The sequence below is a fragment of the Lonchura striata genome, chromosome 12 (genome assembly GCF_046129695.1).
Source record: "Lonchura striata isolate bLonStr1 chromosome 12, bLonStr1.mat, whole genome shotgun sequence".
Classification (NCBI taxonomy): domain Eukaryota; kingdom Metazoa; phylum Chordata; class Aves; order Passeriformes; family Estrildidae; genus Lonchura; species Lonchura striata.
Window position 1 is genome coordinate 7,325,501 of NC_134614.1, and position 26,522 is coordinate 7,352,022.

At 60.6% G+C, this 26,522-nt stretch overlaps 2 protein-coding genes across 2 annotated transcripts in view; both read right to left on the reverse strand.

Moving 5' to 3' along the window:
* Nucleotides 1-214: 214 nt before the first annotated feature.
* On the reverse strand, nucleotides 215-4,948 carry LOC110469968 (acylamino-acid-releasing enzyme). The gene is given in 23 exon segments (XM_021529227.3): nucleotides 215-368; nucleotides 437-543; nucleotides 617-719; nucleotides 798-988; nucleotides 1,083-1,171; nucleotides 1,265-1,345; nucleotides 1,419-1,502; nucleotides 1,578-1,716; nucleotides 1,825-1,913; nucleotides 1,997-2,048; nucleotides 2,127-2,224; nucleotides 2,293-2,353; nucleotides 2,509-2,630; nucleotides 2,719-2,759; nucleotides 2,872-2,963; nucleotides 3,052-3,189; nucleotides 3,262-3,425; nucleotides 3,500-3,575; nucleotides 3,671-3,758; nucleotides 3,835-3,961; nucleotides 4,058-4,187; nucleotides 4,717-4,744; nucleotides 4,746-4,948. Coding segments are annotated over 23 exon segments (2,394 nt in total). The 5' UTR covers nucleotides 4,934-4,948; the 3' UTR covers nucleotides 215-262.
* A 460-nt stretch (nucleotides 4,949-5,408) lies between these two features.
* Nucleotides 5,409-26,522, reverse strand: part of BSN (bassoon presynaptic cytomatrix protein) — an 88,732-nt gene continuing 67,618 nt past the window's right edge. Inside the window, exons 4-12 of the mRNA XM_021529212.3 lie at nucleotides 20,780-21,238; nucleotides 13,120-19,752; nucleotides 10,236-12,375; nucleotides 9,196-9,932; nucleotides 8,767-8,860; nucleotides 8,495-8,638; nucleotides 8,257-8,311; nucleotides 8,073-8,170; nucleotides 5,409-7,516 (exon numbers count right to left, since the gene is read on the reverse strand). Of these exons, the coding sequence (XP_021384887.3) occupies nucleotides 8,271-8,311; nucleotides 8,495-8,638; nucleotides 8,767-8,860; nucleotides 9,196-9,932; nucleotides 10,236-12,375; nucleotides 13,120-19,752; nucleotides 20,780-21,238 (10,248 nt within the window). The 3' untranslated portion in view covers nucleotides 5,409-7,516; nucleotides 8,073-8,170; nucleotides 8,257-8,270. The remainder of the gene's footprint in view (nucleotides 7,517-8,072; nucleotides 8,171-8,256; nucleotides 8,312-8,494; nucleotides 8,639-8,766; nucleotides 8,861-9,195; nucleotides 9,933-10,235; nucleotides 12,376-13,119; nucleotides 19,753-20,779; nucleotides 21,239-26,522) is intronic.

Sequence of the window (26,522 nt, forward strand, 5' to 3'; positions counted from 1 at the left end):
CCCTCCGGCCGCTGCGAGCCCTCCAGCCGCTGCCCCTCCAGCCCTCCAGCCCTCCAGCCGCTGCCCCGCATGGCCAGGCAAGGGTTACGACCAACACATCCCCAGCAGCACAACTGCACATCTGGGCAGCTGGAAGGTCCAACAGCCACCAGCTTCTGGAGCTCCAAGAGTGGAAATGACACCGGTACTGGCACTACCACTAGAGACACTGGGGTGCTGAACTACATTGTTTATTGGGGGTCAGCAGCAGGGGTCAGCACCCTTAGCACTGCAGGTGCTTGAGCAGCCACAGTGCCATATTCATGAAGCCATCAGCTTCGGCTTCGACGCCAGCCAGGGCATGGTTGTTCCCTGGGTACCAGAGCAGCCTGGAAGGGAAATAGGGATTAGTGCTGTGTCTGCACCTCACAGTTTAAGCCCCCAGCACTCCACTCACCGTGTGGGCACCCCCCGAGCCTTGAGGGCACGGTAATACTCCAGACCCTGCTTGGGAGGCACACGCCGGTCGTCCTCCCCCAGCATCAGCAGCACAGGTGCACGGACCTGCAGGAGCAGCACAGCCTCAGCACTGGCACTGCTGCTGGGGACAAGGACAGGGATAGGGACAGTGACATACCCGGTCAACATAGCGTATGGGTGACTTGTGCAACATCTCTGTCCATTGAGCTGGATCTGGCAGGGCATCAGGTTTGTAGGGCAGCCCTGTCTCTGTCAGGCACCTGCAGGCAAGAGAGTTGGGGGCATGTGTGTGGCTGAGATGGCAAGGAGCCTGGGGAAGCTGGGCTCACAGTACTCACCAATCTGGGATGTCAGTAGTGGTCACCATGGAGGCGATGTTCACCACGGGGTTGCGGACCACACAGGCGTGGTAGGTGTCAGGGAACTGCCCAATGAGGTGGCATGCCAGGAAGCCCCCATGCGAGCCGCCAACCAGTGCCACTCGGCTAGCATCCAGCATCTCCTCCTGCAGCACCCGCTCCACACAGAGCTGTTGCCACGGGGAACACCCAGTGAGCAGACAGGCCCGCTGTCCCTTCTCAGGGCACCTTCTCAGTGCCCCAGGACCATGTGCCAGGCCATACCTGCACATCATGTACGTCCTGTGTGCCCACGCTGCCTGGCAGGGAGGCCACACTGTCCTGGCCAAAGCCCAGCGAGCCACGGTAATTCACTGCGTGGGGAGCAGCGTCAGAGCCCTTCCTCCTTCATGCCCCCTCAGCCCCTCCACAGGTGCTGTGTCACCCAGAGCCCTGGTGTCACTCACCCAGCAGCACGGCAAAGCCCACACGGCACAACGCTGCCGGGTACAACATCCACCCGGCTGTGAAGACGGAGTGAGGACCACCTGCAAATGGCAAAAACAAAAGGGGGGTAACACTGCCTGGGTGGGGCACAATAGGATGGGGACAAGCTCTTACCATGGGGCATCACAACCAAGGGGGGCTTCTGGCCAGTGGGACCCTCACTTGGGCGCATCAGGATGGCATCGAAGTCCAGGCCCCCTATGGTGGCAGGGAAGGGGTGTCAGGAGCAGTGAGGATGGTGGAGGATAGCCTGACCCCACCTTGGACACTCACTGTACTGGGGATGCTCCTGCTCTGCTGGGGGCTGCAGGGTGTGGATGCCCCAGCTGATGCCGGGCACGGGGGGTGCATCCTGCAGGCAGATCCACTGTGTCTGTGCCTCATGGCCGGCGGCGGGCAGGACTGCCACTTTCTGAGCAGGGAGAGATGTCAGTGCCTATGCCAAGGGGCTGGTGGGCACTGGGGAGAGGGGTCAGTGCCCATGCCAAGGGTCTGGTGGGCACTGGGGACATGACTTTACCAACATGGGGGGGCAGCTAGGGGTGGAAAACCTGGCCACCAAGAGGTCCCGGTCAATGGTGAGGACAGACCAGCTTCCCCGGGGTGAATCTGGGGAGGAGGGGGTCAGACCTACAGGTGTGACCCTCTCCTCACCCCTGGCACCAGCATGGCCCCATTGGCCTGTCACTCACCAGCTGTCAGTGAAGTTGTGGTGCCTGTCGCTGTGTCCACCACGAACACATCCTAGGGGCACGAGGGCAGAGTCCAGTGGAGCCCTGATCCAGCCAGGCCCCAACCTTGTGTCCCCCACCACCCTCTCACCTGCTGGCTGCGCTGGGCTGTGTCCAGCAGGATCCTGCGGCTGTCGGCTGCCCAGCACATCCCTGGCAGTGCGCCACAGTAGATTCCCGGGAAGGCACCTGTGATCAGAGTGGTGGCACTCAGCATCCCCCTGAGTCTCCCCCAACACCCCCAGAGCTGTACTCACCCCATGCTTGCCGTGGCACAGCCTCCAGCACCGTGCTGGTGTGTTTGGTGTACCAGTCATACTGCAGGAGACATAGGGCAAGTTTTTCAGGGTCTCAGCCTGCCTGTCCACTGCAGCCCAAGGAGGGGACGCCACTGCCCTCCTGCCAGCCCCACCCTAGCATGGGCACCCTGGCACCTCCCTGGTGCCTGCCAGTGTCCCCCTGGTGCTGCTCACCATGCGGAGTTGGCTGCACTGCTGGTGGGGGCCCAGGACATTGTTCTCCAGGTAGACGATGCGGCAGCCATCAGGACTGAGTCGCGGTGACCACACAGCCCTGGAGTCCTCAGAGAGCAGCTCTGCATGGGCACGAGGGGATGGTGAGGGGATGGTGAGGGGTGGCAGGGGAGCAAAGGCACCGGCAGGATCGGGGTGTGCACTGCTTACCACATCTCCCACCCGTCAGGTCCACGTAGAAGATCGCTGACCTGCCAGCACAGAGGGGTGTCACAGTAGGGTTGGGGGGTCAGGCTGTGGGGTGGGTGCCCCATAGGGTCCTACAAGCAGGGCTGGGATGTGGGGTGCCCTGCGGGGACTCACCGGCGGTTCGTGCAGTGCCGCAGCCCCAGGCGGAAGGGGTCATGCCACCAGCCCACGAACACCACACCGGTGTCCTCAGGCGACCAGAAAGCCTGTGGGGAGAGGGGAGATAAGCAGCTCAAAATGCTGCTGGCTCCTGAAACCTCCCTCCTCCGGTTCCCTGCAGCTCCCCATCCTGACCTGGCCGGGAGACAGGTGCTCTGGGATGCCCTCCAGCACCGAGATGCTGTTGCCCTCGATGTCCAGGATGCAGAGGACGGGCACACTGCGGGTGCTCAGCGTCTCCCCCCAGTCCTCGTGGTACACGAACTGCTCGCCCTGTGGCACAGTCTGGTCAGTCCCATGGCCATACAGCCAGCCCCCAGCTGACCCAGGGTGGGGAGACCCCACCTTGACAGGTGCATCCTCCTTCTTAGGGTGTCCCGTGTCCTCATCAGAGGTGCCCAGCTCAGGGGCTTTGCTCTGGAAGAAGGACTCAGCCTTGGGACGCTTCTTCTCCGCCACATAGACCAGGTGGGTCTCCGAGTGAGACCAGGCAAGGCACCCAAACTGGTCTGCAGGGGCAGGTCAGCACTGGCCACCTTGTCCCCTGAAAACCCACATTCTCTGGCATTCCCCAGCCCCTCACCATCATCATAGACACTGCCATGCTTGTCCAGCGCTGTCAGGTCGATGCTCTTCACCTTGCGGTTTTGATCCCAGACCTGGGGGCAAAGACGCCAGGGCGGTCCCAAAACACAGTGTGGTTCCAGCTCTGAATCCCCAGTGAATATCTATTTACACCCAGGCCCCTCCTCACCTCCAGGAACTGCTTCTCCTTCTCCTTGCCAGGGACCTTGCGCAGGACAGCCTTCAGCATCCCACTGGGGGACTCCCGGCTCAGCAGCCTGTGGGTGATTGCCCATCAGCCCCCCACTTATCGCTACCCCGAGGGACCCCGTGTGGGGGCAGGATGGGACTTACTCGTCCTTGATCTCAGAGCAGGTGCCAGCAGGCCCCGAGTAGACAATGGAGGCTCCATCGTGGAAGATGAGGTACTGACGGCAGAACTTGATGTTCTCAGCCCTTGCCAGGTCCCGCTGCGACCACTCTGCGGGGAGCAGGTGAGGAGACCAGCTGCATCCCCTCCAGGCAGGCAAGGGCTCCCCGGACCCCTTTGCCCCCGCAGAGCTCCCCATGCCCGTACCGGTGTAGAGGCTGCAGTACTTGCCGCCGTACTGGGTGGTGAGGTCGGGGCCGAGGCAGGCGGTGCTGAGCGCCGGGTGCTGGCTCAGCTCTCGGTACAGCTCCGACAGCTCCTCCACACGTGACTGGACCTGCGGGACACGCCGGGGTGGCTGGAGGGCTGGGGGGCACGGACCGGGGAGTGACGGGGCACAGGGCATTGACTGGGGCTCCAGTATAGACAGGGGGGGATTTTGGGGGGTACAGGGGGCAGCGCTTGCGGGTGAAGAGCTGGGGTACATGGGGGGAAGGCGAGTAGAGGGATTAGTGCGGGACTGGGGCCGCAGAGCCAGGACACTACTGCGGTACCAGGGAGCAGGAGGGCACTGGAGATACTGGGGTACATAGCCGGGATCAGGAGGGCACTGGGACAGTTGCTGGGGTACCCGTGGCTACCAGGATACTGGGTGCAGGTCGTGGGGTGCAAGGGGCGCCTGGGAGGGTCCTGCAGCAGTTGGGGTCTGTGGGGATTAGGAGGGTACCGGGGCGGTTCCCGGGGCGGTGCCGAGCCGGGGTCAGCGAGCAGCGGGGTCGGGAGGTGCCGGGCTGGCGGGGCAGGGCGGGACGGGCAGGGGCAGCGGGGGGGTCCCGGGGCTCTGACGTCACTCCCCATCCCCTCACCGGCGGCTCCATGTCCTCGCGGCGGGGGGCGGGGCCAGGACCGGCACTTCCGGGATGGGGCGGGGCCGCCGGCCTGCGGCACCTCCCATTGGCTGCGGCGCTCGGGCCACCTCCCGCTTCGAGGCGCCTCCCGGTGGGCGCGGGTGGCGCTGCAGCCGCAGGCAGCGGGGTCCCCGCGCCCCCGGCGTGTCCCGGCGGCCGTCCCCAGCCACCGCATCGCAGCCGGGGGACAGACCGCGGCTCCGCAGCCTCTGGATCGCCCGGGAGTGGTTTACCCACTGGGTGGCTGCAGAACAGGGGCTCCATGCGCAGGACCGGGGGGATCGGGCCCTTTGAGAGGAACAGGGATGCCCAGCCCAGCAGCCTGGCTGGGAGATATCGGGCCATCGCGGGCCCATTGGACTGAGCAACTTGGTCAGGGCGGTGGGACCGAATCATTGGTGCCCACAGCAGCGCTGCCAACGGGGATTGGACCCTTGGGCGCCCATTGCACCTCGCAGCCTGGCCGGGCAGGTGGGATCGGGTCCTCGATGCCCACAGGGACCCCCTATCCCACCAGCCCAGCTGTGAGTGGCAGAGCTCAACAGTGCTTGGTGACAACTAGACCCATTCCAGCCACCCCCACCATGGCAGGCGTCCCGATCGCCCGTCCCCCAGACTGCAGGCAGGCAAGAATCGGGGCCAGCCTGTGGTTTGTGTCAAGTCCTTTTTATTCTGTTCCCACAGAAACACCTGGTGAGGGGGCAGCTTCTGGGAGGGAGTCACGACACAGCGGCGGGGGTGGTACGGCACGGTACGGCACGGTACGGGGTCACTACGGGTGGCACAGAGCACAGCAGACACGCACACCGTCACAATGTTCAGAGGGAGCGCACCCGACATCGCACTTACCGCTGGAAACGGCGCCCAGCCGCGCTCGGCCCTCGGTCTTTGCACCCCCCGACCCCCCCGCCCTGTCCAGCAGATTGCCACAACTCGGGCTGGGGGCCCGGCCCGGCGGGGGGACTGCGTGCCCCCGGTCCTGGCAGGCACGAAGGCAAGGCGGCGGATGTGCTCGGGCGGCGAGATTGGCCCCGGCGGGGGTCTCGGTCCCGCGTGCGATTTACACACTGTACAAGTATTTACAGCGCGAGGAGCGGCGGGGCCCGCGGCCCGCGGGAGGCACCCTCAGGCTCTGCACTTGTCATCGGCGGGGAGCGGCGGCGGCTGTGCGCGGGGCCGGGGCTCTCCTCTTGGGGCTGCCCCCGGGACCCCCGTCCCACAGCCGCCGGCCTGCCCCCAGCCTAGGGCACCGGCAGAGCTCCCGGCGAGGGATCTACCACAAAGCGTGGGCTTCCCGAGGCAGCCGGGTCCTCGATCACAAGTGCATAAATCTGCTAAGAGCTTTCAGTACAGCGATGGACTGATGGAGAAGAAAAAAAGAAAAGTCCAGGCAAAGAACAGCAAGCACTGAAAGGCGGGTGGAACCGTGCAGAGAAGTAGCAAGCCATGCTCTACGACGGGACAGACGGTCACGGGCGCTAGGGCTGCCCTTTGGCAAAGTGGCCCTCCGTGGGTCGAACATGCCACGAATTCATACGCACGGGTGGTCGGTACTGAATAGTTCTTGGGTCGCTCGGCGGCACGCTTTGCGATGGAACCCTTAGGCGCGACATTGAACTGATTAGCTATTCACAGGTCTTGTTCTGGAGTCGTGTTATTTCGTTGCATAGAACATCAGGCGGGTGAGCGGGCGGCTGCCCCCCGCCACGGGGGTGTCGGCGGGGCGCTGCCAGCGTGGGGAGGCGGCGGGGCGCGGGCGAGCCCCCTCCTCGGGCTGCCTCCCCCCCGGGAATCCCCTCCTGGCAGGGCGAGTGGGCTTTGGCCGCCGGCCGCTGCGCCGGCCGTCCCCGCAAAATGGCTTGAGAAGGACTTGGATTGCACAGTAAAAGGAAGGATACTGCCGGAGGCAAAGCTCTCCTGATCTTGTTCCACGGGATTTGTGCTCTTTTGTAGCCTCCTGCACTCTATTGCTTCTACAGACGACAGCCCGTGTGCTAACTCATCGCACAAAGCAAAGAGGGAAGAGGATTTGGTATAAACTTTAGAAAAATAAAACCCCGAAACCAAAAGAAAATGAACCCAAAGAAACCGAGGAAAAAAGGACCCCCCCTGACGACGCCCCGTGCCCCCCTCCCCCACCCCTCGGTGCGGATGAGGTATACACATAAATCAAAGTGGGATGATTAAGGCTGTTCTTGAAAGAAAAGGGGTGCCCGGCGGCAGGCGCGCTGGCTGCGTGGCGAGGGCGAGCGCGGCCCTTTCAATGCTTCCAATGGCTTCGGGACACGCGCCCAGCCGGCCGCGCCGCCCGTCAGAGTCCTATGGCCTCGTATTTCGGTAGTGAACAGTGTTAGGTCCTAGCTGACGCGCTCCGGGGCGCCCCGGCGGGGCCGGAGCGGCCGCAGTGCAGGGGGCGCGGGGACGGCCCCGGCGGGGCGGGTGGGGTCGGGAAGGAGGAGTGGCGCCCACAGCGCCCAGCCCTCGGCTCGCGGGGGGGAAAAACCTATGAAGAGGCCAGAGCTGGGGTTCAGAGGGAACAACTCTGCGTATAATCTTGAGAAAGGGCCGCAGCCGACCTACGGGGCCTGACCCGACGGTCCGGACCAGGACCATCCCCTCGGGGCAGCTGCCGGGGCTCGCCGTGTGCCGCGCCGGAGCTGCTCGCCAGGCGTGGGGGGCACCCGCCCCGGGGCGTCCGCCGGGCCCCTGCTCGGCCGTCGTTTGGTCCAGCATCCAGGGATCGCCCTGTTTTCAAAAGCTTGCGAGAGACAGAGGAGGAGGGAGAGGGAGGGAGAGGGAGGGAGAGGGAGGGAGGGAGGGAGGGAGGGAGAGAGAGAGAGAGAGAGAGTGAGAGAGAGGCGTTAGTCCCAGCAGCCCCTCCCCGCGGAAGGGTCCCCGCCGAGCGGCAGCGCTAGCCCGAGCAAAAAGACCCCAGAGAGCCAAGAGGCACTGAGGCACTGCCGGCGGAGCAGCTGCCGCCGCCTCCGCCCGCCCCCGCGCTGGACGGGCTCCCGGAGCAGAGCCCGGACCGCCCAAAGCTTCCCTGGAAACCCAGGGTCTGCACCAGCGCTGCCGACAGTATGGAACAAGGCCAATCCTCCACGCCTGGGCTTGGGGCCAGCACCTGGGGATGAAGATGGCGATGAGTAGCCCAACATGAAGGGGATGGGTCTGTGCTATGTCTTTCCTAGCCTGGAGGCTGGGAGTATGGCAAGGCAGGGCTCAGCAGGTGCTCGGGGGACATTGGTGCTGCTGGAACCTCAGAGGTGGCATGGTGGAGGGGACTTGTGTGCAGGTGTGCCCTGTACACTCACTGTTATACTCAGAGTCTGGTGCCGCGTGCTGAATTCATTGGCTTCTTCATAGGATTTTCCACTGCAACGACTCAAATCTCCACTCACTTCCCAAACTCCTGCAGTGGAAGGAAGGAGGAGGGCATCAGGCACAGCTGGAGCAGGGAGAGCCCACAGCACAGTGCCTGATGCTGGCTGCACTCACCTTGTGCTGTTCTCTCACCAGAACGAAGTGAACTTCTTGCCGAAAGCTGACACCGCTGCGGGGAAGCCAGGACAGGTGTCAGTATGGCATAGTAACCCTGGCCCTCCACTTCCCTGGGCCCCAAACTGTGGGAGCACTGCATCCCACTGGCTGCACCCAACAATCCCCAAGGTGCCCGACTCCATCTCGGTGCAGAACAGCACCAAAGCCCTGTCCCCATCCTGGGAGCAGCCCTCACCTTCAGTCAGTTTGCCTGCTTGTTCCGCTGCCCCCCCTGGCAGGATTTTGGAGAAGACGCTCTCTCCTTCCCCACCAGGCTGCCCTGTGGCCATGCCCGCGGGACCACGTGGCCCGGCCGCCCTTGGACCAGCCTTGCTGTCTGCTGGGGGACAAACAAAGCCACTGTTAGCAGGGGACAGGCCCGGCTGGGGGAGCTCAGCCGAGTTTTGGGGTGCCAGGCAGCTGGCATGAGGTGGGACAGATGGCACAGTGCCACTGGAGCTCACTGACCTGCTGCTCCCAGGGGCTGTGCTGACGGTGCTCTCCCCGGCTGCTGTGGCACTTTTGCTGCAGGTTTAGATGTGTCCGTCGGCTCCACTTTTGTCTGGAAAGGGGAAAACAGCTTTCAGGGCTCACCCTCCCAATAGAGCATCTACCGGGGGTGGCCAGGCTGAAACCCCAAACACTGCTCCACAACCCCAGAAGAGGCAGCAAGGGATCCAGGACATAGTGATGTTCCCTCTTGGGTCCACTCAAGGGGATGGCAGCTTCCACAGCACCTATGGGTGTCTGTATTGGGCGTGTGAGTGGGATACACTTTACTCCATGGCTCCCATTGCCAACACTTCCCCTGCCAGCCACTGGCCACAGCCAGCTGTGTCAATTCCAGGCAAAGCTGTGGGGTCAGGATGCAGCCTGCCCATCTAAGCCTGTACTTACCGCCGGTGCTGGGTGTCCACCCGGCTGTGCATGGAGTGTGGCTGGTGCCTTCCCTGCTGCCTGGGCCGGCCCTGGCTGCTGCTGCGGTGGCCGGGATGAGGGGGGTCCCTGTGTCCTGCCCCTGGTGTCAGGCTGTGCCGAGCTTGCTGGCTGGGCAGCCTGGCGTGCTGCCGGCTGCTGCCGCGCTGCCGGCTGCCCTGCCTGCTGCTGCCTGGCCGCCGGCTGCTGTGGGTGAGTGAGGGGCTCCGGCTTCGGTGCTGGCGTGGCCGACCCATGCGGCTGGGAAGGTTTCTGTGCCTTGGGGGTCTCAGTGCCATGGTGGTGAGCAGCGGGGCGGGATGACGGGGCGTAATCAGCGGAGCTGGGACCGTAAGGTGCACGGGACTCGGGTTGCTGCGCCTTCTTGGGGCCGGCTGAAGGCCCATGGCCACGGGGCTCATGGCGGCCAGATTCTCGTGGGTGCTGCTTCGAGGAGCGGCGTGGGGGCTCGTCGCTGGCGTGCCGGGAGGAGCCAGCATGGCGATCATACTCCCTGTGGTGCCGGTGCTCGCGGTGTTGGGGGTAGTCGTCGTGCTGCCACGGGTCTTCATCGGGGGGCTCGTCATAATCGTGGTAGGTGTGCTTAACTGGGGGTCTCTTCTGTGAGGAAGAATGGCCACCGTAGTGCCTGACCCTCTCTGCCCGCGCCTCCCTGGGCTTATCAAACCAGTCTGTCTCCTCCTGACCCAAATGATAGGCTTCGGAAACCAAAAACAAACCACAGTCAATCTCTCGCTCGAGGCTGTGCGGGTGGAAGCCATGCAATGAAGTGGGAGGGACAAGCAGCGGGCACGCGCGCGGGGGACAGCACGTGCCGGTGGGGACGGGACGCGGCACAGCAGGGCACCGTGCAGGACTGGCTAACACCGAACACCCAGGGCAGGGGGAGGAAGGCACGTGTCAAGCAAACTGAGGCGGTGAGAGTGTCTCTGCGTACGAGCGGACAGGCATGCCCCGGGGAAGTGCCATGCTCTGGGGTGGTCACCACGGGGAGCTGTTACCTTCGCTGTCCGAGACAACGCAATGGGCATCATCCATGCCGTAGCCCTCCTCGTGCTTGTACGAGTGACTCCTTGGCACGTCTTTGGTGTGCTTTTGCACATCAGGCAACGAGTGGCTGGAGCAGAACTGGGAGCAGGGGTCCCCTGCTGACTGGGGGCCCGGCCCTCCTGCAGTACGTGACCCCCCCACTGACTTCCCCATAGGGCTGACAGGGCTCTCCTCCTCTGAGGGCTGCGAGCGCATGGGCGCCCGCCCACGGCTCTGGCTCATGCTGAGGGATGAGGGCTTGGAGGTGACTTTCTGGGAGCGCTCCATGCTCTCCCGCTCATAGGACTTGCTCCGGCCGCCCATTTCCCGGCTGGAGGACTTTTCCACCCCATAGCCAGAGGAGCGGGTTCTGCTGCTGGAAGAGTAGACCCGCTCTTCCTCGTCCACCAGATCCCGGCTGGAGACACCGTAGTACTTTTGCTGCTCATAGACGTTCTTCTTCAGGCCATAGGTAATCTCATCCTGAAGCTTCTTGGCCCTGGAGGCCACATTGCTGCTGCCAATTGAGGTGGTTGTTGAGTAGGAGGCCAGGTCTGACTCTACATCTTTGGCTTCTTCAATGGGGGAGAACTTGGAGATCTTCTGCTCCATGCCCTGCTTCCTGTGCTTGCTGCGCTTGGAGGAGATGACAGCAGGTGCCAGGTTCTTGGATGAATGCTTCGGTAGTGGCGTGCCAGAGCTGTGCTTGTCCATCCGTGAGGAGTGCCGGTACTCACTGTCCCCATAGTAGTAGCTCGAGCTGGTGGAGCTCCCTGACACCCTGCCATTGCTTTCTGTGCCCCGGTAGTAGCTGTTCTTCCCACGATGGTCGGGGCCATGGTGATCATAGATGTCCTCCTCAGACTCCTCCTCAGCTTTGGTGTAGCAGCAGGGACGGCTGGAGCCCTCGGTGTCCCCTAGATCACTCTTCTCTCTGCTGTGACGGCTATCAGTGCTCGTGCCCACTGGCTCTGCTTTCTGCCCATCCACTGCTGGACTCTCCTTGGTGAGCTCGCTGATGTCCTCAATCATCACATAGTTACGGGGGATGTTCTGCTCCAGACTGGTGTAGAGGGACTCGGAAGAGTAGCTGGCTGAGGGGCCCGGTGCCGTGCTGGTTCTCTCAGCCGGCCGGGTCTCAGGTGCCTTGTACTGCTCATAGCCACTGCTCGCCGGTGCAGTGCTGAGGGTGACATCAGGTACGGCAGAGGAGCTGGTGGCTGCACTGATGACCTCGTAGTTGGTGGGGATCTTCTGTTCTAGGTCAGCCAGAGAGGTTTGCCGTGGCTTCTGGTGCCCGCCAGCTATGTCTGCTGGGCTCTGGTAGAGGGTGGGATGTGCTGCCGGCACGGTGGCTGCCCCAGCGAAGGCGCTTGGGGCTTGGTAGGGGTTTTGGGGCTGGAAGCCTGGCTGAGCTGGCGTGCCCAGCTCTGGGTATGCGGTACCGGGGGCCGAGAAGCCACCAGGCGAGGTGAAGGTGGGCAGTGGAGCTGCCGGCAAGCCATCCTGTGAGGTGCTGGCTGTGGGGTACTGGGGGTGCTGGAGGCGTGGTGGTGGGAAGGCGGTGGGGCCCTGCGGGGCAGGGTACGGGTAGGCGCCATAGGAGGCAGCGGCTGCGGCAGCGGCGGCGGCAGCGGCGGCGGCGTTGTAGTCGGGGTACTGCCCGGCAGGACGCAGGCCGGCGCTGTCGTAGGCGGCGAGGCGCAGGCTGTGCAGCTCGCTGTCTGACAGGTAGTCGCGGCGATCCCCGGGGTAGCGCAGGTAGGGGTGGTCCCGCCCACCGACCCGATCCTTCAGCAGCGACTCCTTGCGCTGAGTGATGCCCAGCTCCAGGTACTTCAGCTTTGCATCGATTTCCTTCTCCTCCTCGTCCAGCTCCGCCTGCTTCTTCCGCAGCTTGGTGGCCTCATGTTCCACCAGCCTCAGGTCGCGGTCCAGCTCCTTCAGCAGGCTGGCCTTGGTGACAGGCGCGGTGGCCTTGGGAGCCAGGCTGCTCAGGTAGAGCTGGGAGGCGGCTGGGCTCGCCAGGGGGACGTGGGGCTCCTCAGGTGGTGGGCTGGGCAGTGTCCGCTTCACCTTGCGTGCCAGTGAGCTTGACTGCAGCCCCCCCACCTGCAAAGCCAAGAGACATCAGGTCAGGGGGGCAGGTGGGTGTCCCCCCCACGTCCCACCCCAAGCACTGCAGTGGTCCTCCCGTGCCCTAGGGGCTGGGGTGAGGCATCCTGCTGTGCACGTGTTCCCCCATGCACTGAGAAAGCAGCGTTTATGTAAAAGCACAATAAATAGGATGGAAGTAACAGGCAGGGCGCTTTCCGTGAGTAATTACCAGGGGTGGCAGCCAGCCAAGTGCTGAGCTGGCCACGTGCATACCCTCTGCTGAAAAAAAATGCTTTCTGTCCATGGGCACTTGGCAGGGAGACTTGGAGGACTGCCGGTGGGTGCTGCTGCCCCAGGAATTGCCCCGGGACTTCTTGGCTGGGCACTTGACCGTCCAAGGCAACCTTGGTGTGTGGGGGCAAAGGTGTGAGCAAGAGCCACCACAAACCTAAGTGGAGCCGCGCATGGTGGTGGCTCCTCGAGAGAGAAGGGGAACCTGTCTGGAGCAGGGGACAGCCCTGATGCTGCCAACCCGCAGCATCTCCTGCCTGCTGACAGGCTCATGCAGCCATGGACCTCCAGGGCCTCCCTCCAGCTGCTGGTACTGGCTTGCACGTCTGTGCCTGCTGGCTGCCATCAGCTGCCGCGGGGACCAGCCTTTTGAAATATTAATTGCCACAGCGCTAATGAAACCGCAGTGTCCCGAGGTGCCTCCTGGGGCTGTTCCCTGGGGGTAAGGCTGTTCCCTGTGTGACATACCTGTGAGCTGGGGAGCAGGGGGTGTTGGTAGAGCGAGAACCTGTCCTTGCCGGCCTCCTCAGAGGTGGGGCTGATGGGCTTGGGGTCAGACAGGGAGCGCTGCATGGTCTTGATGGGGCGTGGCAGTGTCTGCTGGCGCTGGGCTAAGTCAGTGGTGAAGTGCTTCTGTGGGGGGACGTGGGCCTTGTTCAGCCGCTCGCTGGTGGCAAAGGAGGACTCCAAGAGGCGATGGGGGGACAAGGGAGAGACGGGTGAGTAGAGGACCTGGGGAGAGCGGGGTGGCTGGCGGGTTACCAGCTGGGAGAGGGATTCGGCTGGCAGATGGGATTGGTAACCAATTTCCAGGGGATCTGGCTTCTTCTTCTCAAACTTGCCCAGGGTCTGCTGCCGGACAGTGTGGGGGTCCAGAGGGCCTGTGCTCACTATTTGGAGGTTGGTGGAGTAGGGTGGGATGGTGGTGGGCACTGTCAGCTGGGGGACCACAACGCCAGGTTGGGGAGCTGGCTCTGGCTCTGTCTGGCAGGCCAGGCTTTCACCACGCTGCGTCTTCTCTGGGGCTGAGATGTACTTCACGATCTCCACTCGGGGGTCATGGGTGGTGATGTGAATGGAGGGGGACACACGAAGGAGCTGGTCGGGCTCTGTCTGCACTGAGCAGTCACTGATGGTCTGGATACCCACGCTGGCTGTGCGGGTTGCCCCGTCCGTCTTGCCCTCGGTGCTGGCCTCAGCGTGCCGTGAAGCCCTGGAGCGCCGGCGGCGCACGGGCTGCTCCCACTCCCCGCTGTCCTCCTCGTCCGTCTGCACACTGCAGTCAGCGCTGCGTCGCGTCCGCCGCCGCCGTGACAGCATGAACCGCTCCTCGCCGTCCTCCTCATCTGTCTGCACGCTGCTGTCTGCCATCTTCCGTGCCGCAAAGGTCTCCTTCTCGTAGGCATCCCTCAGCCGTGGCATCGAGTTCCTCTTCTTGATGCCCCGGCCGGGCTCCCAGGACTCCTCCACTTGAAGTGACATGTCTGAGGCTGAGCTGCTGAGTGGCCGCTGTGGCATGGGGTAGCGGGGACCGGCAGGGCCCTCTGGGGGTGTCTGGCCCGGCGGGGGCCATGCCTGCCCATTGTGTGGCAGCACCCGCGGCGCCTCAGCAGGCCCCTCGGGTGGGCGGGCAGTGGGCTCCACGGGAGTGGGGAAGATGGTCTTCTGCCGCTTCTGCTCCTCCAGCTGCTGCTGCAGCTGGTGCTGGAGCTGGTGGATGTGCTCGAGCTGGAGGCGCTGCTGGGCGAGCTGCTCCCGTTGCAGTGCCAGCTGCGCATGCCGCTCCTCCTGCTGCTGCTGCAGCACCTGCTGCTTGATGCACTGCAGCTCCTGCAGCTCCCGCTGCACCAGCAGCTGCTCCTTCTCCCGGTGCCGCTGCAGCTCAGCACGCTCCCGCTCCAGCTCCTCCTGCAGCCGCAGCTGCCGCAGCTTCTCCAGCTCCACGCGCTCCCGCTCCAGCTGCAGCACGTGCTCCTGCTGCTTGCGCTGACGCTCCTCCTCCCGCTCCCGCTCCTCCCGCTGAGCTCCATCCAGTGATGGCTTGGGCGCTGTGGCCACTGGCCCACCCTCCTTGGGGGGTGCTGGTGCTGCTGGTGCCTCTGCACGGGGGGCAGCTGGTGGCGGCTCTGCTCTCTGCAAGCCACTGGCAGGTGCAGCGGGGGCAGCAGGTGCTTTGGCAGCAGGAGCAGCTCCCACCGCTGCCGGTGCTGTGCTGGCGACGGGCTTCCCCAGGTAGACAGGTGTCTCCATCATGGAGGCTGCTGGGGCCGGCCGGCTTGGGGCTGGGAAGCGGTAGAGGCCTTGTGCCGCAAGCGGGACACGGGGGGTGACAACTGGCAGCCTGGCCAAGCTGGTCAGTGGGACTGCTGCCACACCGCCTGGGCCATAGGGTCTATACAGCCCACGCAGCATGGGCCGCAGCACCGAGGCTGGCTGGGTGGTGATGGGCAGCGTGGAGGCGATGGGGGTGTTGATGGTGGAGTAGATCATGCCATCAGCGGCCCGCACGGTTGCGGTGGAAGGAAGCATTTGCCGGATGGCACCCAGGCGGACACCAGGAATGTTGTACTGTGCCAGGTTGCTGAAGCCCTGTCGTCCCTCAGGAAAGGTGGGGTTGTACATCCCACTGGGTTTGGGGGCTACAGGGCCCTGCTGCTGAGCTGCCAGCCCCCCTGTGCCCCCCTGCCCGGTGCTGGGGCCGTAAGGCAGCACATCAGGGCCATTGGCATGCCGGCCCCCGTACTGGTCCATGGAGTTGAGGGCGGCACACATGCGGCTGATCTCACGTGCCGTGGTGGCACTGTAGTGGGCCAGGCTGGACTCCTGGAAGCTGGCCAGGTCCCCCCGGTTTGAGAAACGGTAGTCGGAGTAGATGTTGGAGGCCGAGCTGTACCTCCGCATGGGGAAGGGGTGACTCAGCAGCTCTCCTGGTTGGCGAAGGTCAGAAAAAGAGCCATACTGTGGCCCCTGGCCCAGGTAACCCCCCTCGGCAAAGCCCACACTGTAGGAGTGCTTCATGGTGCTGAGGTCTACAGCGGCATCACCTGCTGGGGCAGGGAAGGACTGATCCCCCTTTGTGTGGTAGTAGCTCATCCCGATTTCAGAGAGGTTCGTGTCTGACATGGAGGAGTAGAGTCGTCCGAAGGCGCTGGCTGGGTAAAACTTCTGCTCCTCGTAGATTGCGGGTGCCGGGGCCGGCTGCTCCCGGTAAGGGAAGGTCTCTGGCAGCTCTGGCTCTCTGCTGCCATACATTGGTCCACCAGCTTTCCGACCAGGCATCACTGCTGCCTCCCCGGTTTTCTTCTCTGGCATCTTGGAGGTGGGGTTGAAAGCACCCGTGCAGCTGCCACCAAAGGGGAACTTGTATACCATGTCACAGCAGGCCACCTGGCTTTCTGGCTTCATGCCTGTGAGGTCCAGGACATTGGCTGGCACCTCCTCCTTCAGCACTTTGGTCACTGGGCCAGTTGCTGCCTCCTCCATCTGCACCATCATCACCTGGGATTTCTTGCCGCCCAGGGCAAGGAGAGGGCTCTGGCTCTTCAGCTCTACTGGCACTGCGCGGTACACCTCTGATCCTGGCTCTGGTGGGAAGGACTGTGGGAGGCCGCTGGCATTCTGTGTCCCACCGGTCTGAGTGAGGAGCACGTCCTTCTTCACCATCTGGCCTGGCATGCCGTACCTTGCAAATTTGGTCTGGGGGGCAGCAGTGGGCTCGGGCTTGCCACTGGCCACCCCACTGGCTCTGACAGTGGCTGTCTGGACACCCTGCTCCACCTGCTTCACTTGTGCCAAGCACACCGGGCTCCCGGTCCCCTGCCCAAAATCCACACGGCTCTGGAAAGGGTCTCCATAGACCATGGGTTGCTTGGACTGTGAGAGAATCATGGGAGAGGCGATGGCCAGGCTGGCAGTGCTGGCTGCTGCGATGATGGCGTTGGGCTGCTCCTGGGCATTGAGGTTGATGATCAAGGGCTGGATGGCTGTGGACTGCCGGTTGGGGATATGGTCCAGGGTCAGGCAGTACTTCCTGGCCTCAGTGGCCAAGGACGTGAGATCCATGCCTTGGTCTGTTATGATGATGGGGGCAGACTTCAATGCGGTCCTTAAGTCCACAGCGTTGCTGCTTGGCACCTTGGGCCCTGGCTCCACCCGGGACGTACCGGGGATGGAGGAGATGCGGCAGAGGGAGATGTTTTCTGCAGGGAGTGGTCCCCAGCTGTACAGTCCTGTGATGCTGTCAGTGGCTGAAGTCACAGCAGGTGCTTTCTGGGCATGGTCCTTCACTGTCTGTGCCCTGATGTAGGCACCTGTTGGCTGCTCTGGCTCCGGTGTCTGGGTGTAACCATGTGCCAGCAGCTGCCGGCTTGGCCTGGTGGGGGACGAAGTGGGAGACGTCGAGGCGCCAGAGCTGACTGGCTTGGTTTGGCTGGCTGCATCGGCTGCCAGTGTGATCACCATGAAGGGGGAGTCCTGTGAGGAGGCCTGCCGAGTCAGGCGTGGCGAGCCTGCCCGGTGCGGCGTCTGCGTCCCCTGTGCCACCATGGAGGAAGAGGTGTCCGGGCCAGCAGCAGAAGGACCATCATAGGAGAGCACTGGGCTCTGTGTCTGTGTGGAAAACTCTGCTGTGGCCTTTGTGGTGCGTGTGGGACTCTGTGTGGGTGAGGTGGGTGAGAGTGGAGGGCTGGAGCTCTTGAAGAAGGTGTATGTCTTGGGCAGTGTGGGCTTGCTGTCACTCACGGCTGGGATCTTCTCCCTGGCTGTCTGCACGCTGATCTCCACCGTCCTGGTTCTGGTGGTATCCTCGGTCTGTGAGCCATAGCTGACAGTGCTCTTTGATGGAGTGTAGCTTCTCCCAGCTATGGATGGGGCCTCTGGACTTGGTGAGCTGTAGCTCTGCAGTGCACTCCCAGGGCTGCCTGCTGCTGTTGTCACTGTGCTGGTGCCTTTGCTGTAAGCATAAGGAGTGGTAGTAGCCTTAGATACTGGGCTGGGTGTTGCCGGGGCACTCTGGAGCTTGGCTAGGTCTTGTCCCTCTTTTGCAAAATGCTGAGTGACTCGGACATCAGGAATAATCTTGCCGGTGCTGCTGTCGGAGCTGGCGAAGGAGACAGGAGCAGAGAGCTGTGTGGGGCTTGTGCCAGGGGTGAGTGGGCCACCGTTCTGCTTCAGCAGGTCAGCATAGGCGCTCTCTGCATTGAGGAAGCGCTTCTCCTGGTACGCCTCCTCCTGCCCCTTCACCTTCTCACCCTGCTTGAGGGCCAGGTCAAAGGAAGAGGACTGGTGCATTCTGGAGATGCTCTGTGAGGTCTGCAGGATCTCCTCATACACTGCTCCTGCCTTTGGCAGAGCACTGGAATAGTCGGGCTGGGAGGGGCGCGTGAGGCCACTGTCGTACTGGTATTCCTCGCCATATTGGTAGTCAAAGCCGTTCTGGCCCTCAGTACTGCGGTAGCCAACCTGCTGGTAGGTGCTGCTGTAGGAAGAGGCAGGCTGGGCCTGCTGGACCTGCTGCTTCTGCATCATCTCTGCCTTCCGCATCATCTCCTCATAGGCTTCCTCAGCGCTTTTCAGGGGCTTGCTGATGGGCTGGCTGGCAGCACTTTCCACCTTCTCTGTTGGGGAGTATAGTGACATGAAAGTGGGCAGGTTGTATTCACTGCCAGACTTGTACAGCTTGGAGGCCACAGCATCGAAGCTCTCTGCTTCTGAGTCAATGGAAGGCGAGTACTCGGAGCAGGAGGAGCGGTGCAGCTCCTCCATCTCTGCCGCCTGTCGCAGCTCCTCTGTGGGGGAGGCGTCCTCGATGGGGGAGAGATTGCTGGGGGGGGTTTTGGAGCGCTCTCTCCTCCGCTGGGCCCTCAGCTCCTCCTTGTCACGCTTGGTCTTGCGTGCTGTGCTCCGGATGCGCTGCTGCTCCACCTCCCGCATCTTCTCCTGCTCCCGCAGGAGCTCCTCTTCCTCCCGCATCTCCTCCTCCTCAGATGAATCCTCAATGGTGGGCAGCAAGGGGCCATGTGAGCGATGCCGAGCCTTCCTCTGCTGCTTCACTTCCTCCAGTCGCTGCCGGCGGCTGGGGCTGCTGTCGCTGTCCTCCTCCAGTGAGGAGATGGAGGTGGGTGAGGTGCCTGAGGTGTAGCTGGGCGTTGTGGCTGGCAGGGTGGATGAGTACTCGCCCCGTGAGCGCTCCTCAGGGGAGCCTGTCAGGCTCTCCATCTCCAGCTCGGGCTCCCGATCCACACTGGTATCTGGCTCCTGGCCAATCTCCATCTCCCGGCCATAGCCAGTTGTGCTGTTCAGCTCAATGGTCTTGAATCGCCGCAGCCCACCCTGGGCTGTGCTCAAGTCATCACCCTCCACTGCCTCCACCTCTTTGCTCTCCTCTGTGTACATGCTGCTGGCACCATGTGGCAGGCGCCGCTTGGCTGATGCTGGCTCTTTGCCCTTCTCTGCCTCGGTCTTCTGACCAGCTTTGGGGACGCTGTACTTGGTGTGCCCATAGCCTTCCTCCTCCTCTTCGAGGTTGTCCTCCTCAGCACTCATCTCCAGGATCTGTCTCCGCATGAACTCCTCATCTGTCACCTCTGCCTCCTGGCCCTTGCTCCGGGGGGGCACTGGGGAGAAGCCCCCCTCGCTGCTGTCCTCCACATAGTCATGCCGCAGCTTGCTGCCAAACTCATCTGAGGACTCCGCACTCTCCCGACGTTCCCGCTGGTTCTCCCACTCCTCATCCTCTTCCAGGATGTCCTCCAGCTCCTCGTCTGAGTCAAAGGCTTCAGGGGTGATGGAGAGGTACCGTGGCCGCTGCTGTTGCCGCTGGTCCTCCTGTGGCTCTGTGCGCCTCTTGCTACGCTCAGGGGACTGTGTTGGCGCACCCCGGCCTTCCAGGAGAGGCCGCATGCTGCTCTCCAGCTTGGTGAGCTCAGAGGGGCTGGGGGGGCTCTGCCCAGCCAGCCCAGTGCTGCTCAGCTTCTCCTCTTCCTGCTGTACCAGGCCGGTGATCTCGCTCTGTGAGCTGGAGATGCCGTCGGAGGAGTAGCCGGTGTCGCTGAGGCTCTGGGGGCTGCGGGAAAGGTCTGGGGGGTAAGGCTTGCTGCCATCCTGCAGGCAAGGGAGAACACAGTGTCAGATCCAGGCAGCTCCAGAGCTGCTGCTCCTGCTCCCCCCACACCGTCTCACAAGGAGAACACAAAAAGTCTGGGCACCACTGGGAGCCAGCTCAGAGCAAAGGCTGGGGGTCACCCTGTGTCCCCCAATTCAGTGGCACATCAGTAACTTGTCTGAGCTAATAAAGGCAGGTTAGAGGGTGTGCTGCAAGCAGGGGATGGTACAGCAAATGGCCCTGGGCATAAATATGTTGGGGGACTAATAAATATGTTTGAGAAACTGGGCCTGCAGGCCCCAAGGCACCCTTCAGAAGCAGGGCCGGCCCCAGGATCCTTGCTAGATGCCAGCAGAAATAAACAGCCCCCTTTAATTGGTTTGACAATTAGGCAGTGTGAGGGACAAGTCTCTGAGCCACGGGGACTATGCCATCACACCCAGCCCCGGTGCTTCTGGCAGGACCTGCCACCCTGCCAGCACAGAGGCACCACAGACCACTTGATTTTGGGGACCCAAGGAGCCTTCTCCCTGGGGCTGCGCAGCAGCGAGGGGGGCAGCCATTCCCTCCCAGCTGGTGGGGACCTTCTGTGATGTCCCCTCCCCATGGGGGGCTCTGCTGGCTGCTGCTGGGATGGTTGCTTGTGGGGAAACACCATCCCAAGGCAGCCAAATGTTTCCCCAAATTGTTTTGAATTTTAGAAAAGGTGGGATAAAGAACAGAAAAACACCCACTGCTGCAACATGGAATGCTGAGTTTTCCATTTGACAACAAATCCCAAGTACCCTTATATTATTTTAAGAGAAATCCAGAGGCCAGACATGACCTGAACGATCACATTTTGCCTGAATTGATGTAATCCTAATAAAAAGAAGGAAATATCAGCATGCTGCCATGGAGCATGTGAAGGTCCTTCCCCATTTGTGGGCACAACTACTGACAGAGGCACAGCTCAGTACCACGCCAGCCCGGGGCAGGCTGTGGTGCCCAGGGAGGCTGGGAGCTGGATGCACCCTGAGAGCTCACCTCCTGCTCCTTTGCCCGTGGCGCCTCGGGGAGTGCCTGGCTCTCCTTTCTCTCCACCTCTGGTTTGGGGGTCATGCTCTTCCCCTTTGGAGCGACGCTCTCAGGAGCTCTGGAAGGCTCCGGGGCAGCTTTGGGCAGGGGCTTTTCCTCTGCCGGCAGCGGGGGCTTCTTTTCTGCTGGCGGTGGGGGCTTCTTCTCCGCCGGGGCAGGGCTCGGGGTCCTGCTCTGCTCAGCAGCCCGGAGGCTCCTGGCGGGCGAGGGCTGCTGCTCGGGGGGCGCTGGCTCGGCGGGCACGGGTGCCGGTGTCGGGGCTCTCTGCTGGCCGGCGGCGGGCGGCTGGTGCCGCGGGGAGCCGGCGGGTGGCGGCTTTGCGGTAGGCAGCGGCATTGGGGCAGGGTCGCCGAGGCTGCCTTCCAGCAGCCGCTGAGTTTGGCAGTTCAAGCACAGCCATTCGTTCTTCTGCAAAAGAATGGAAGGAAAAGTCCTGTTGAAATTCTGGGAGCTTCACCGCAGCGGGGATCTCGCGGAGGAGCTCTGCTGGTGGGACACCTGGCAATGGTGCAAAGGATTCAGCCCACCCAAAGCAAATAACCAGCTGTGGAGGGGCATGCAGTGTCATAGCCATACCCTGCAAACCATCCACATCCAGCTTCAACACATCCCTACCCTTGTCCAGAACCCAGAGATGTCCAGCCAGAGGTACCATGGCTGCAGCACAGGGATTGCACATTCTCGCCCAAAATCCCTCAGCATCACCTGCTTTTCCATTCTTCAGCCTGTGGTATTTCAGTTTTAAGTGAAATCAAACAATCAAAGGCAGATTACTACCGTAGCTTAACACTTCTCAGCTCAATACAGCTCCTCTCTCACACTGATTTGTTTTCTTTGATACAATAAAGGTTTAATATCATAATCATAACACTTATGGCTCTTTTTTTTTCTAAGTTAACAAAAATACTAGGTACACAAGTATGCCAGAATTTCCCAAAGATATTAAACAAAGTACACGCTGTGCAGGAAAAGAACAAGACAATCTTGTCTAGTGAAATTCTCAGCAAGAGCTGTCGTTTTATGGCTGGAAAAAGCAGAGGCAAGCAGGGCTGTGAGTGGCAGAGAGCCCACAGGGCTAAGGCAGGGGCTCTGCATTAAGAGATCAGAAGCTTTCCTCCCCCGGGTTGCCCAAGGGCTATTTTTACCCACACAGGGATGTCCAGGAATAGGGGCCTGACATCTCCTTCCCTTTAGATGTTTCAACATCTTAAATCTTTTTCAGTTTTGCTGCTAACAGCACAATATGCTCCAGGTTCTTTTCCCAGACTTCCCATTTGCTGATCCATGGCTCCCAAAGCTCAGGGTGGCTAACCTCAAAGGGTGGCTGGCCCTGAGGAACTGTCATGATGTCCCAGAGGTGGTCTTGGTCTTCAACTGGACCAGCCTGGGGCCAGGGCTGTGTGCCCTGGGGCCCCAGAGGCCATGGTCTGCTTGGAGAAGATGAGGTTCATCAAAATGACATTGAGGAAACAGCCTCAGGTTGCACTAGGGGATGTTTAGATTGAATATTAGGAAAATTTCTTCATTGAAAGGATTGTCAAGCACTGGAATGGGCTGCTCGGGGAAACAGTAGAGTCACCATCCCTGAAGGGATTTAAAAGATGTGTAGATGTGATGCTTAGGGACAGAGTATATTGGTGGCCTTGGCAGTGCTAGGATAACAGTTGGACTCCATGATTCTAAGGGTCTTTCCCAACCTGAACAATTTAATGATTCTAATCTCCAAATCCCATATCTATGGGACAGCAGAACTGTGATAGCCTTGACATCTGCATCCCAGGGATCTCCAGGTTCTGATAAGATGATGGAGATGCCTTGCAGCTGGTGGTGGCCAGGAGCAGCAGGGCTTTCCCACAGACACATCTTCACTCCTGCAGCAATCCAGCCCAGGAGCAGCCATCTAGACCCCCCTCTCCAGGGAGCAGAGGGGCAGGAGGGCTGCTCCTGCTGGAAAGGGGCAGGTGTAAAACATCCTCCCACACCCAGAACCCTGCAGCAGCCCCTGCTCTTCACACAAACATCTTCAAAATACATTAGGGCTTTGGAGGGCCATTAAAAAAATCCCTTTCAGCACGGTAATATTTAATTACTGCTTAATCAAAGAGAAAGTCTAATTAAGGGGCAAGTGTAGCCTATTGTATCTTAATGATTCCATTTGTCTTCTTTTATTTCAGAACTCACTCCCGTGCCTCTGAATCAGATCTGCTTGCCCCACTCTGCTGTGTAATTATTCCAGACTGCAGAAGGAAATGTGATTGTGTGACACAAATTGAAACCATGCCTCATGGAAATACACAACCTTTCATTTTTCATTCAGGGATCCCATTTTTCTTTGCCAGAGCTCCCTTCTTGATGCAGGCAGAAAGGGCAGGGCACAATGCACAGGGGATGGGGTGGATGTGCTAGAGCAAAGCTCAGCTCAGTTCCTGCCCATACCTGTCTGCCACACCACCACACCAGCTCCCACCATGGTCCTGAAGGAGCTTCAAGGGATCAGCTTGCCTGGAACTACCCAGCCTGCCTCACTCATATCCTTTACACCCTCCTTGAATGGGGCATTGTATATCCTCATGATGTCCCAACCTGCTAGGCTTTGGTGACTGGGGACCTCTGCATATGTGATGGGCACAACTGCTTTTGCCCTTCCAGAGAAAAATTCAAGCCCAGAAAGACCAAGGAAGGCCATCACTGGCCACCAGTGCTGCAGATGCCGAGTGCCAGTCAGGTCCCATTCAAGGAGCCCATGGAGAGGCAGATGTCACTGCTGGTGTGATCTCATCAGCACAAGGCTCAGGGCTCCTCCGCAACCAGACAAGCAAAGTACTAATCTATTCCATGGGGATGCCCATCCCTGGAAGTGTTCATGATCAGGCTGGATGGGGCTTTGAGCAACCTGGTCTAGTGGAAGGTGACTGTACCCATGGCAGAGGGGTTGGAATGAGATGAAGGTCCCTTCCAATGCAGATCATTCTACGATTCTATGATCTGATGTCTCTGCAGGTTGGTCTGAGGCTCCTCCCTGAGGTTCCTCCCAGCTGTGGCTCTGCAGCCATTGCTCTTGGCAGCTGCCCCAGTTTGAGCAGCTCACCCTGCCATCCTGCTCTCGTAGATGTGACAGCTCGACTCTTCATGGGACCGCACTGGGAAGTGGATAAGGGAACAATCTCTGTTAAAAATAGCTCTGCCAAAAAGATTGTGGAGCTCCACTCTGAAATGCCCCTCGTCTTTCAAAGCAGGCAAGAAGGCCTGGGTACAGTTGGAAGTCAGGAACTAAGGAAGGGCAAGCAGAGAGGGTCCTTGGGCTTTGCCAGGTGTGAGAGGTGCCTGCCAAGCCCCAGAGACACTTGAATTGAGACACTGGCATATGCTGAGTTTGCATTTTCTCTTACTGGCTTTTCCTTCAGGGTCCTAAATGCTGAAGAGACCCTGATGGCAGTCCTGCACCCTGCGCTTCAATCTGAACCCCTGTGAAAATCACTGTGAGGTTATGGCAGAAAAGTAGTGAAGGGATAAGTGAATTTTCCTGAGCTGTGGGAGAGCCCCATCCCTGTCACAGCCAGTCAGTGCTACGTGGAGCTGTGTGTGAGCACAGACCGTGCTGCTGCAGCCAGTGCAGCGTTTGCTATCACAGCTCACACTGGCTGCAGTGAACACTCCAGCAGCAGCAGCTGTGAGCTGCCCATCTTCCCCATGCACATGAGGGAGAGAGAAATCCTGCCCATGGCAGCTGTGGGAAGGTGGAGGCAAGCAAAGCTGTCCGTGCCAGTAGGAATGCCTCCGGTAAACCATTCTGAGCTCTTTGTTCCATCTTTGAGAGACCTCTGCAGCCCCATCAACCCCAGCACTGACACCTGTCATGTGTCTGAGGGTTAAATCCCAGGGGGATTTAGAATGTGAGGATGCTGAAGTTGAGGCACCTCCCAGCCTTGTGCCAGTGCCCCACGCACTGCCGGTGACAAATGATCCGTCCCTCTCCTGCAGCGTTATCAGCGCGGTGTTTGGTTATCCCACAGCACCTCTGCTCCCTCTCAGAGGGACTGGCTCTGAAGCAGCTTCCTCCTCCACATAACCTGGCCTCAAGCATTTCCCAGAGAACACGGCCAAGGGGATTAAGCTGCCCCTGAGAAAAATGCAAACATTGGAGGAGTGGCTGCTTTGCTAACAGCTTGTAAATCCCCATTGAGATTAACCAGATCCCACGAAGATAATAATAATTAGGCTGTATTTAGTGCTTTACATGTCCAAACCCAGAAAGCCAGGGTGCCCCTTGTTGGGGTGGAAAATGGGTAAAGAGCTTATGGCAAAGGCATGGCAGCTTCAGTCTGACTCTCCACACCTAAAGGTTCTGGAAGCGTTGGCTCTGATCAGGATGAGGATTGGGCTTTGCTTGGCAGTGAGGTTTGCTGCCTTTGAACCGCTGTGGGGTGGGCATGGGAGGTTTAACCATGCTGGAGCACAGTTATGGGGAGCTGGGGCTGAGGAAGCCTGTGGCACGCAGGGAAGATGGGCAACACTGCTGGGGTGCAGAGTGGGCTCCAGGCAGAGGAAAACATCAATAATTAAGAAGAGGGATGAAACCAAAGTGTGCCTGAGATGCCATCTGAAATGAAGAGGTGCTGGCACGGCAGGGCACACTGGAACACAGCCAGGGGCAGGGGGGTGAGGCCACTGGGGGCTGCCCAGCCCAGCTGGTTATCAGCTTACAGCCTTTGAGGGTCACTGCCCTGATTCCTTGGGCTCTCTGCTTTCCTTGTCTCCAAAAACTGGGATTTGCAGAAGAGTCATAGGAAAAGTGGGTTTCTGGAGAGACAATCAGAGCTGCTGGGGTCACAAGAGGCAGGACAGAGCCCTGGGGGCAGGGCATGAGGGACTGAGGAAGGCAGCTTCATTTAAGACAGTGTATCTATGTGGGAATGACCATGCCAGGTTTCAACTGTGCACCATGCGAGTGGCATCAGGGGATGCTGGATTTGGCTGCAATTCCTGCTGGCTCTGCTGAAGGGGCAGCAAGTGCCGTGCCCATGGCTGCCCCTGCTCCCTCCGGGGGGCAGGGTGGGGGGTAGGGGGGTCAGCAGTGAGGGCTGTAGTGGGGATCAGCAGGGACTGGGGTATGCCTGGCCTCCCCAGAGCTCCAGAGCTGGCTGGCAGGTGGCCACAGCCCTGCTGGCCAACCTCCACCAGGTCTTACCCTGCAATTGTTTCAATTTACTAATGGCAGACAACAAAACTGTAATTAACAAGAATAGAAGTCTTCCTGCATAATTCTGGTCAACATTACCACTTGGCAAGTTAATTAAATGCTGAATTCCCCCAGCGCCGCTGGGTTTTTTTAATGATGGAGCCAGAGAGCTTCAGCATCACAGTTAAACATGAATCCTCTGTTCAGTGACTTGGATGTCTGAGAGGTTTGTCGGGAGCCAGTGGTACCAGAAGCTTCCCAGCTTCCCCAGTTAGGTGCTGGTTACCAGTCCCACCATCCCCATCAGCCCCTGTGCCCTTTGGCTCAATCTCTCCAATGCCTGGAAGATGCTCAGCCATGGTCTTCATCCCCACACAATGTGACCCCTGGGACTCTGTCCAGTTACTTAAGCTCTACAGCATTATTTTACACAATCAAAACAGTATCTATTAAAATACTGGGACAAAAATCTGTACAAAGTAAGATAAGCAGAATGAGGTACAAGTATCTCAC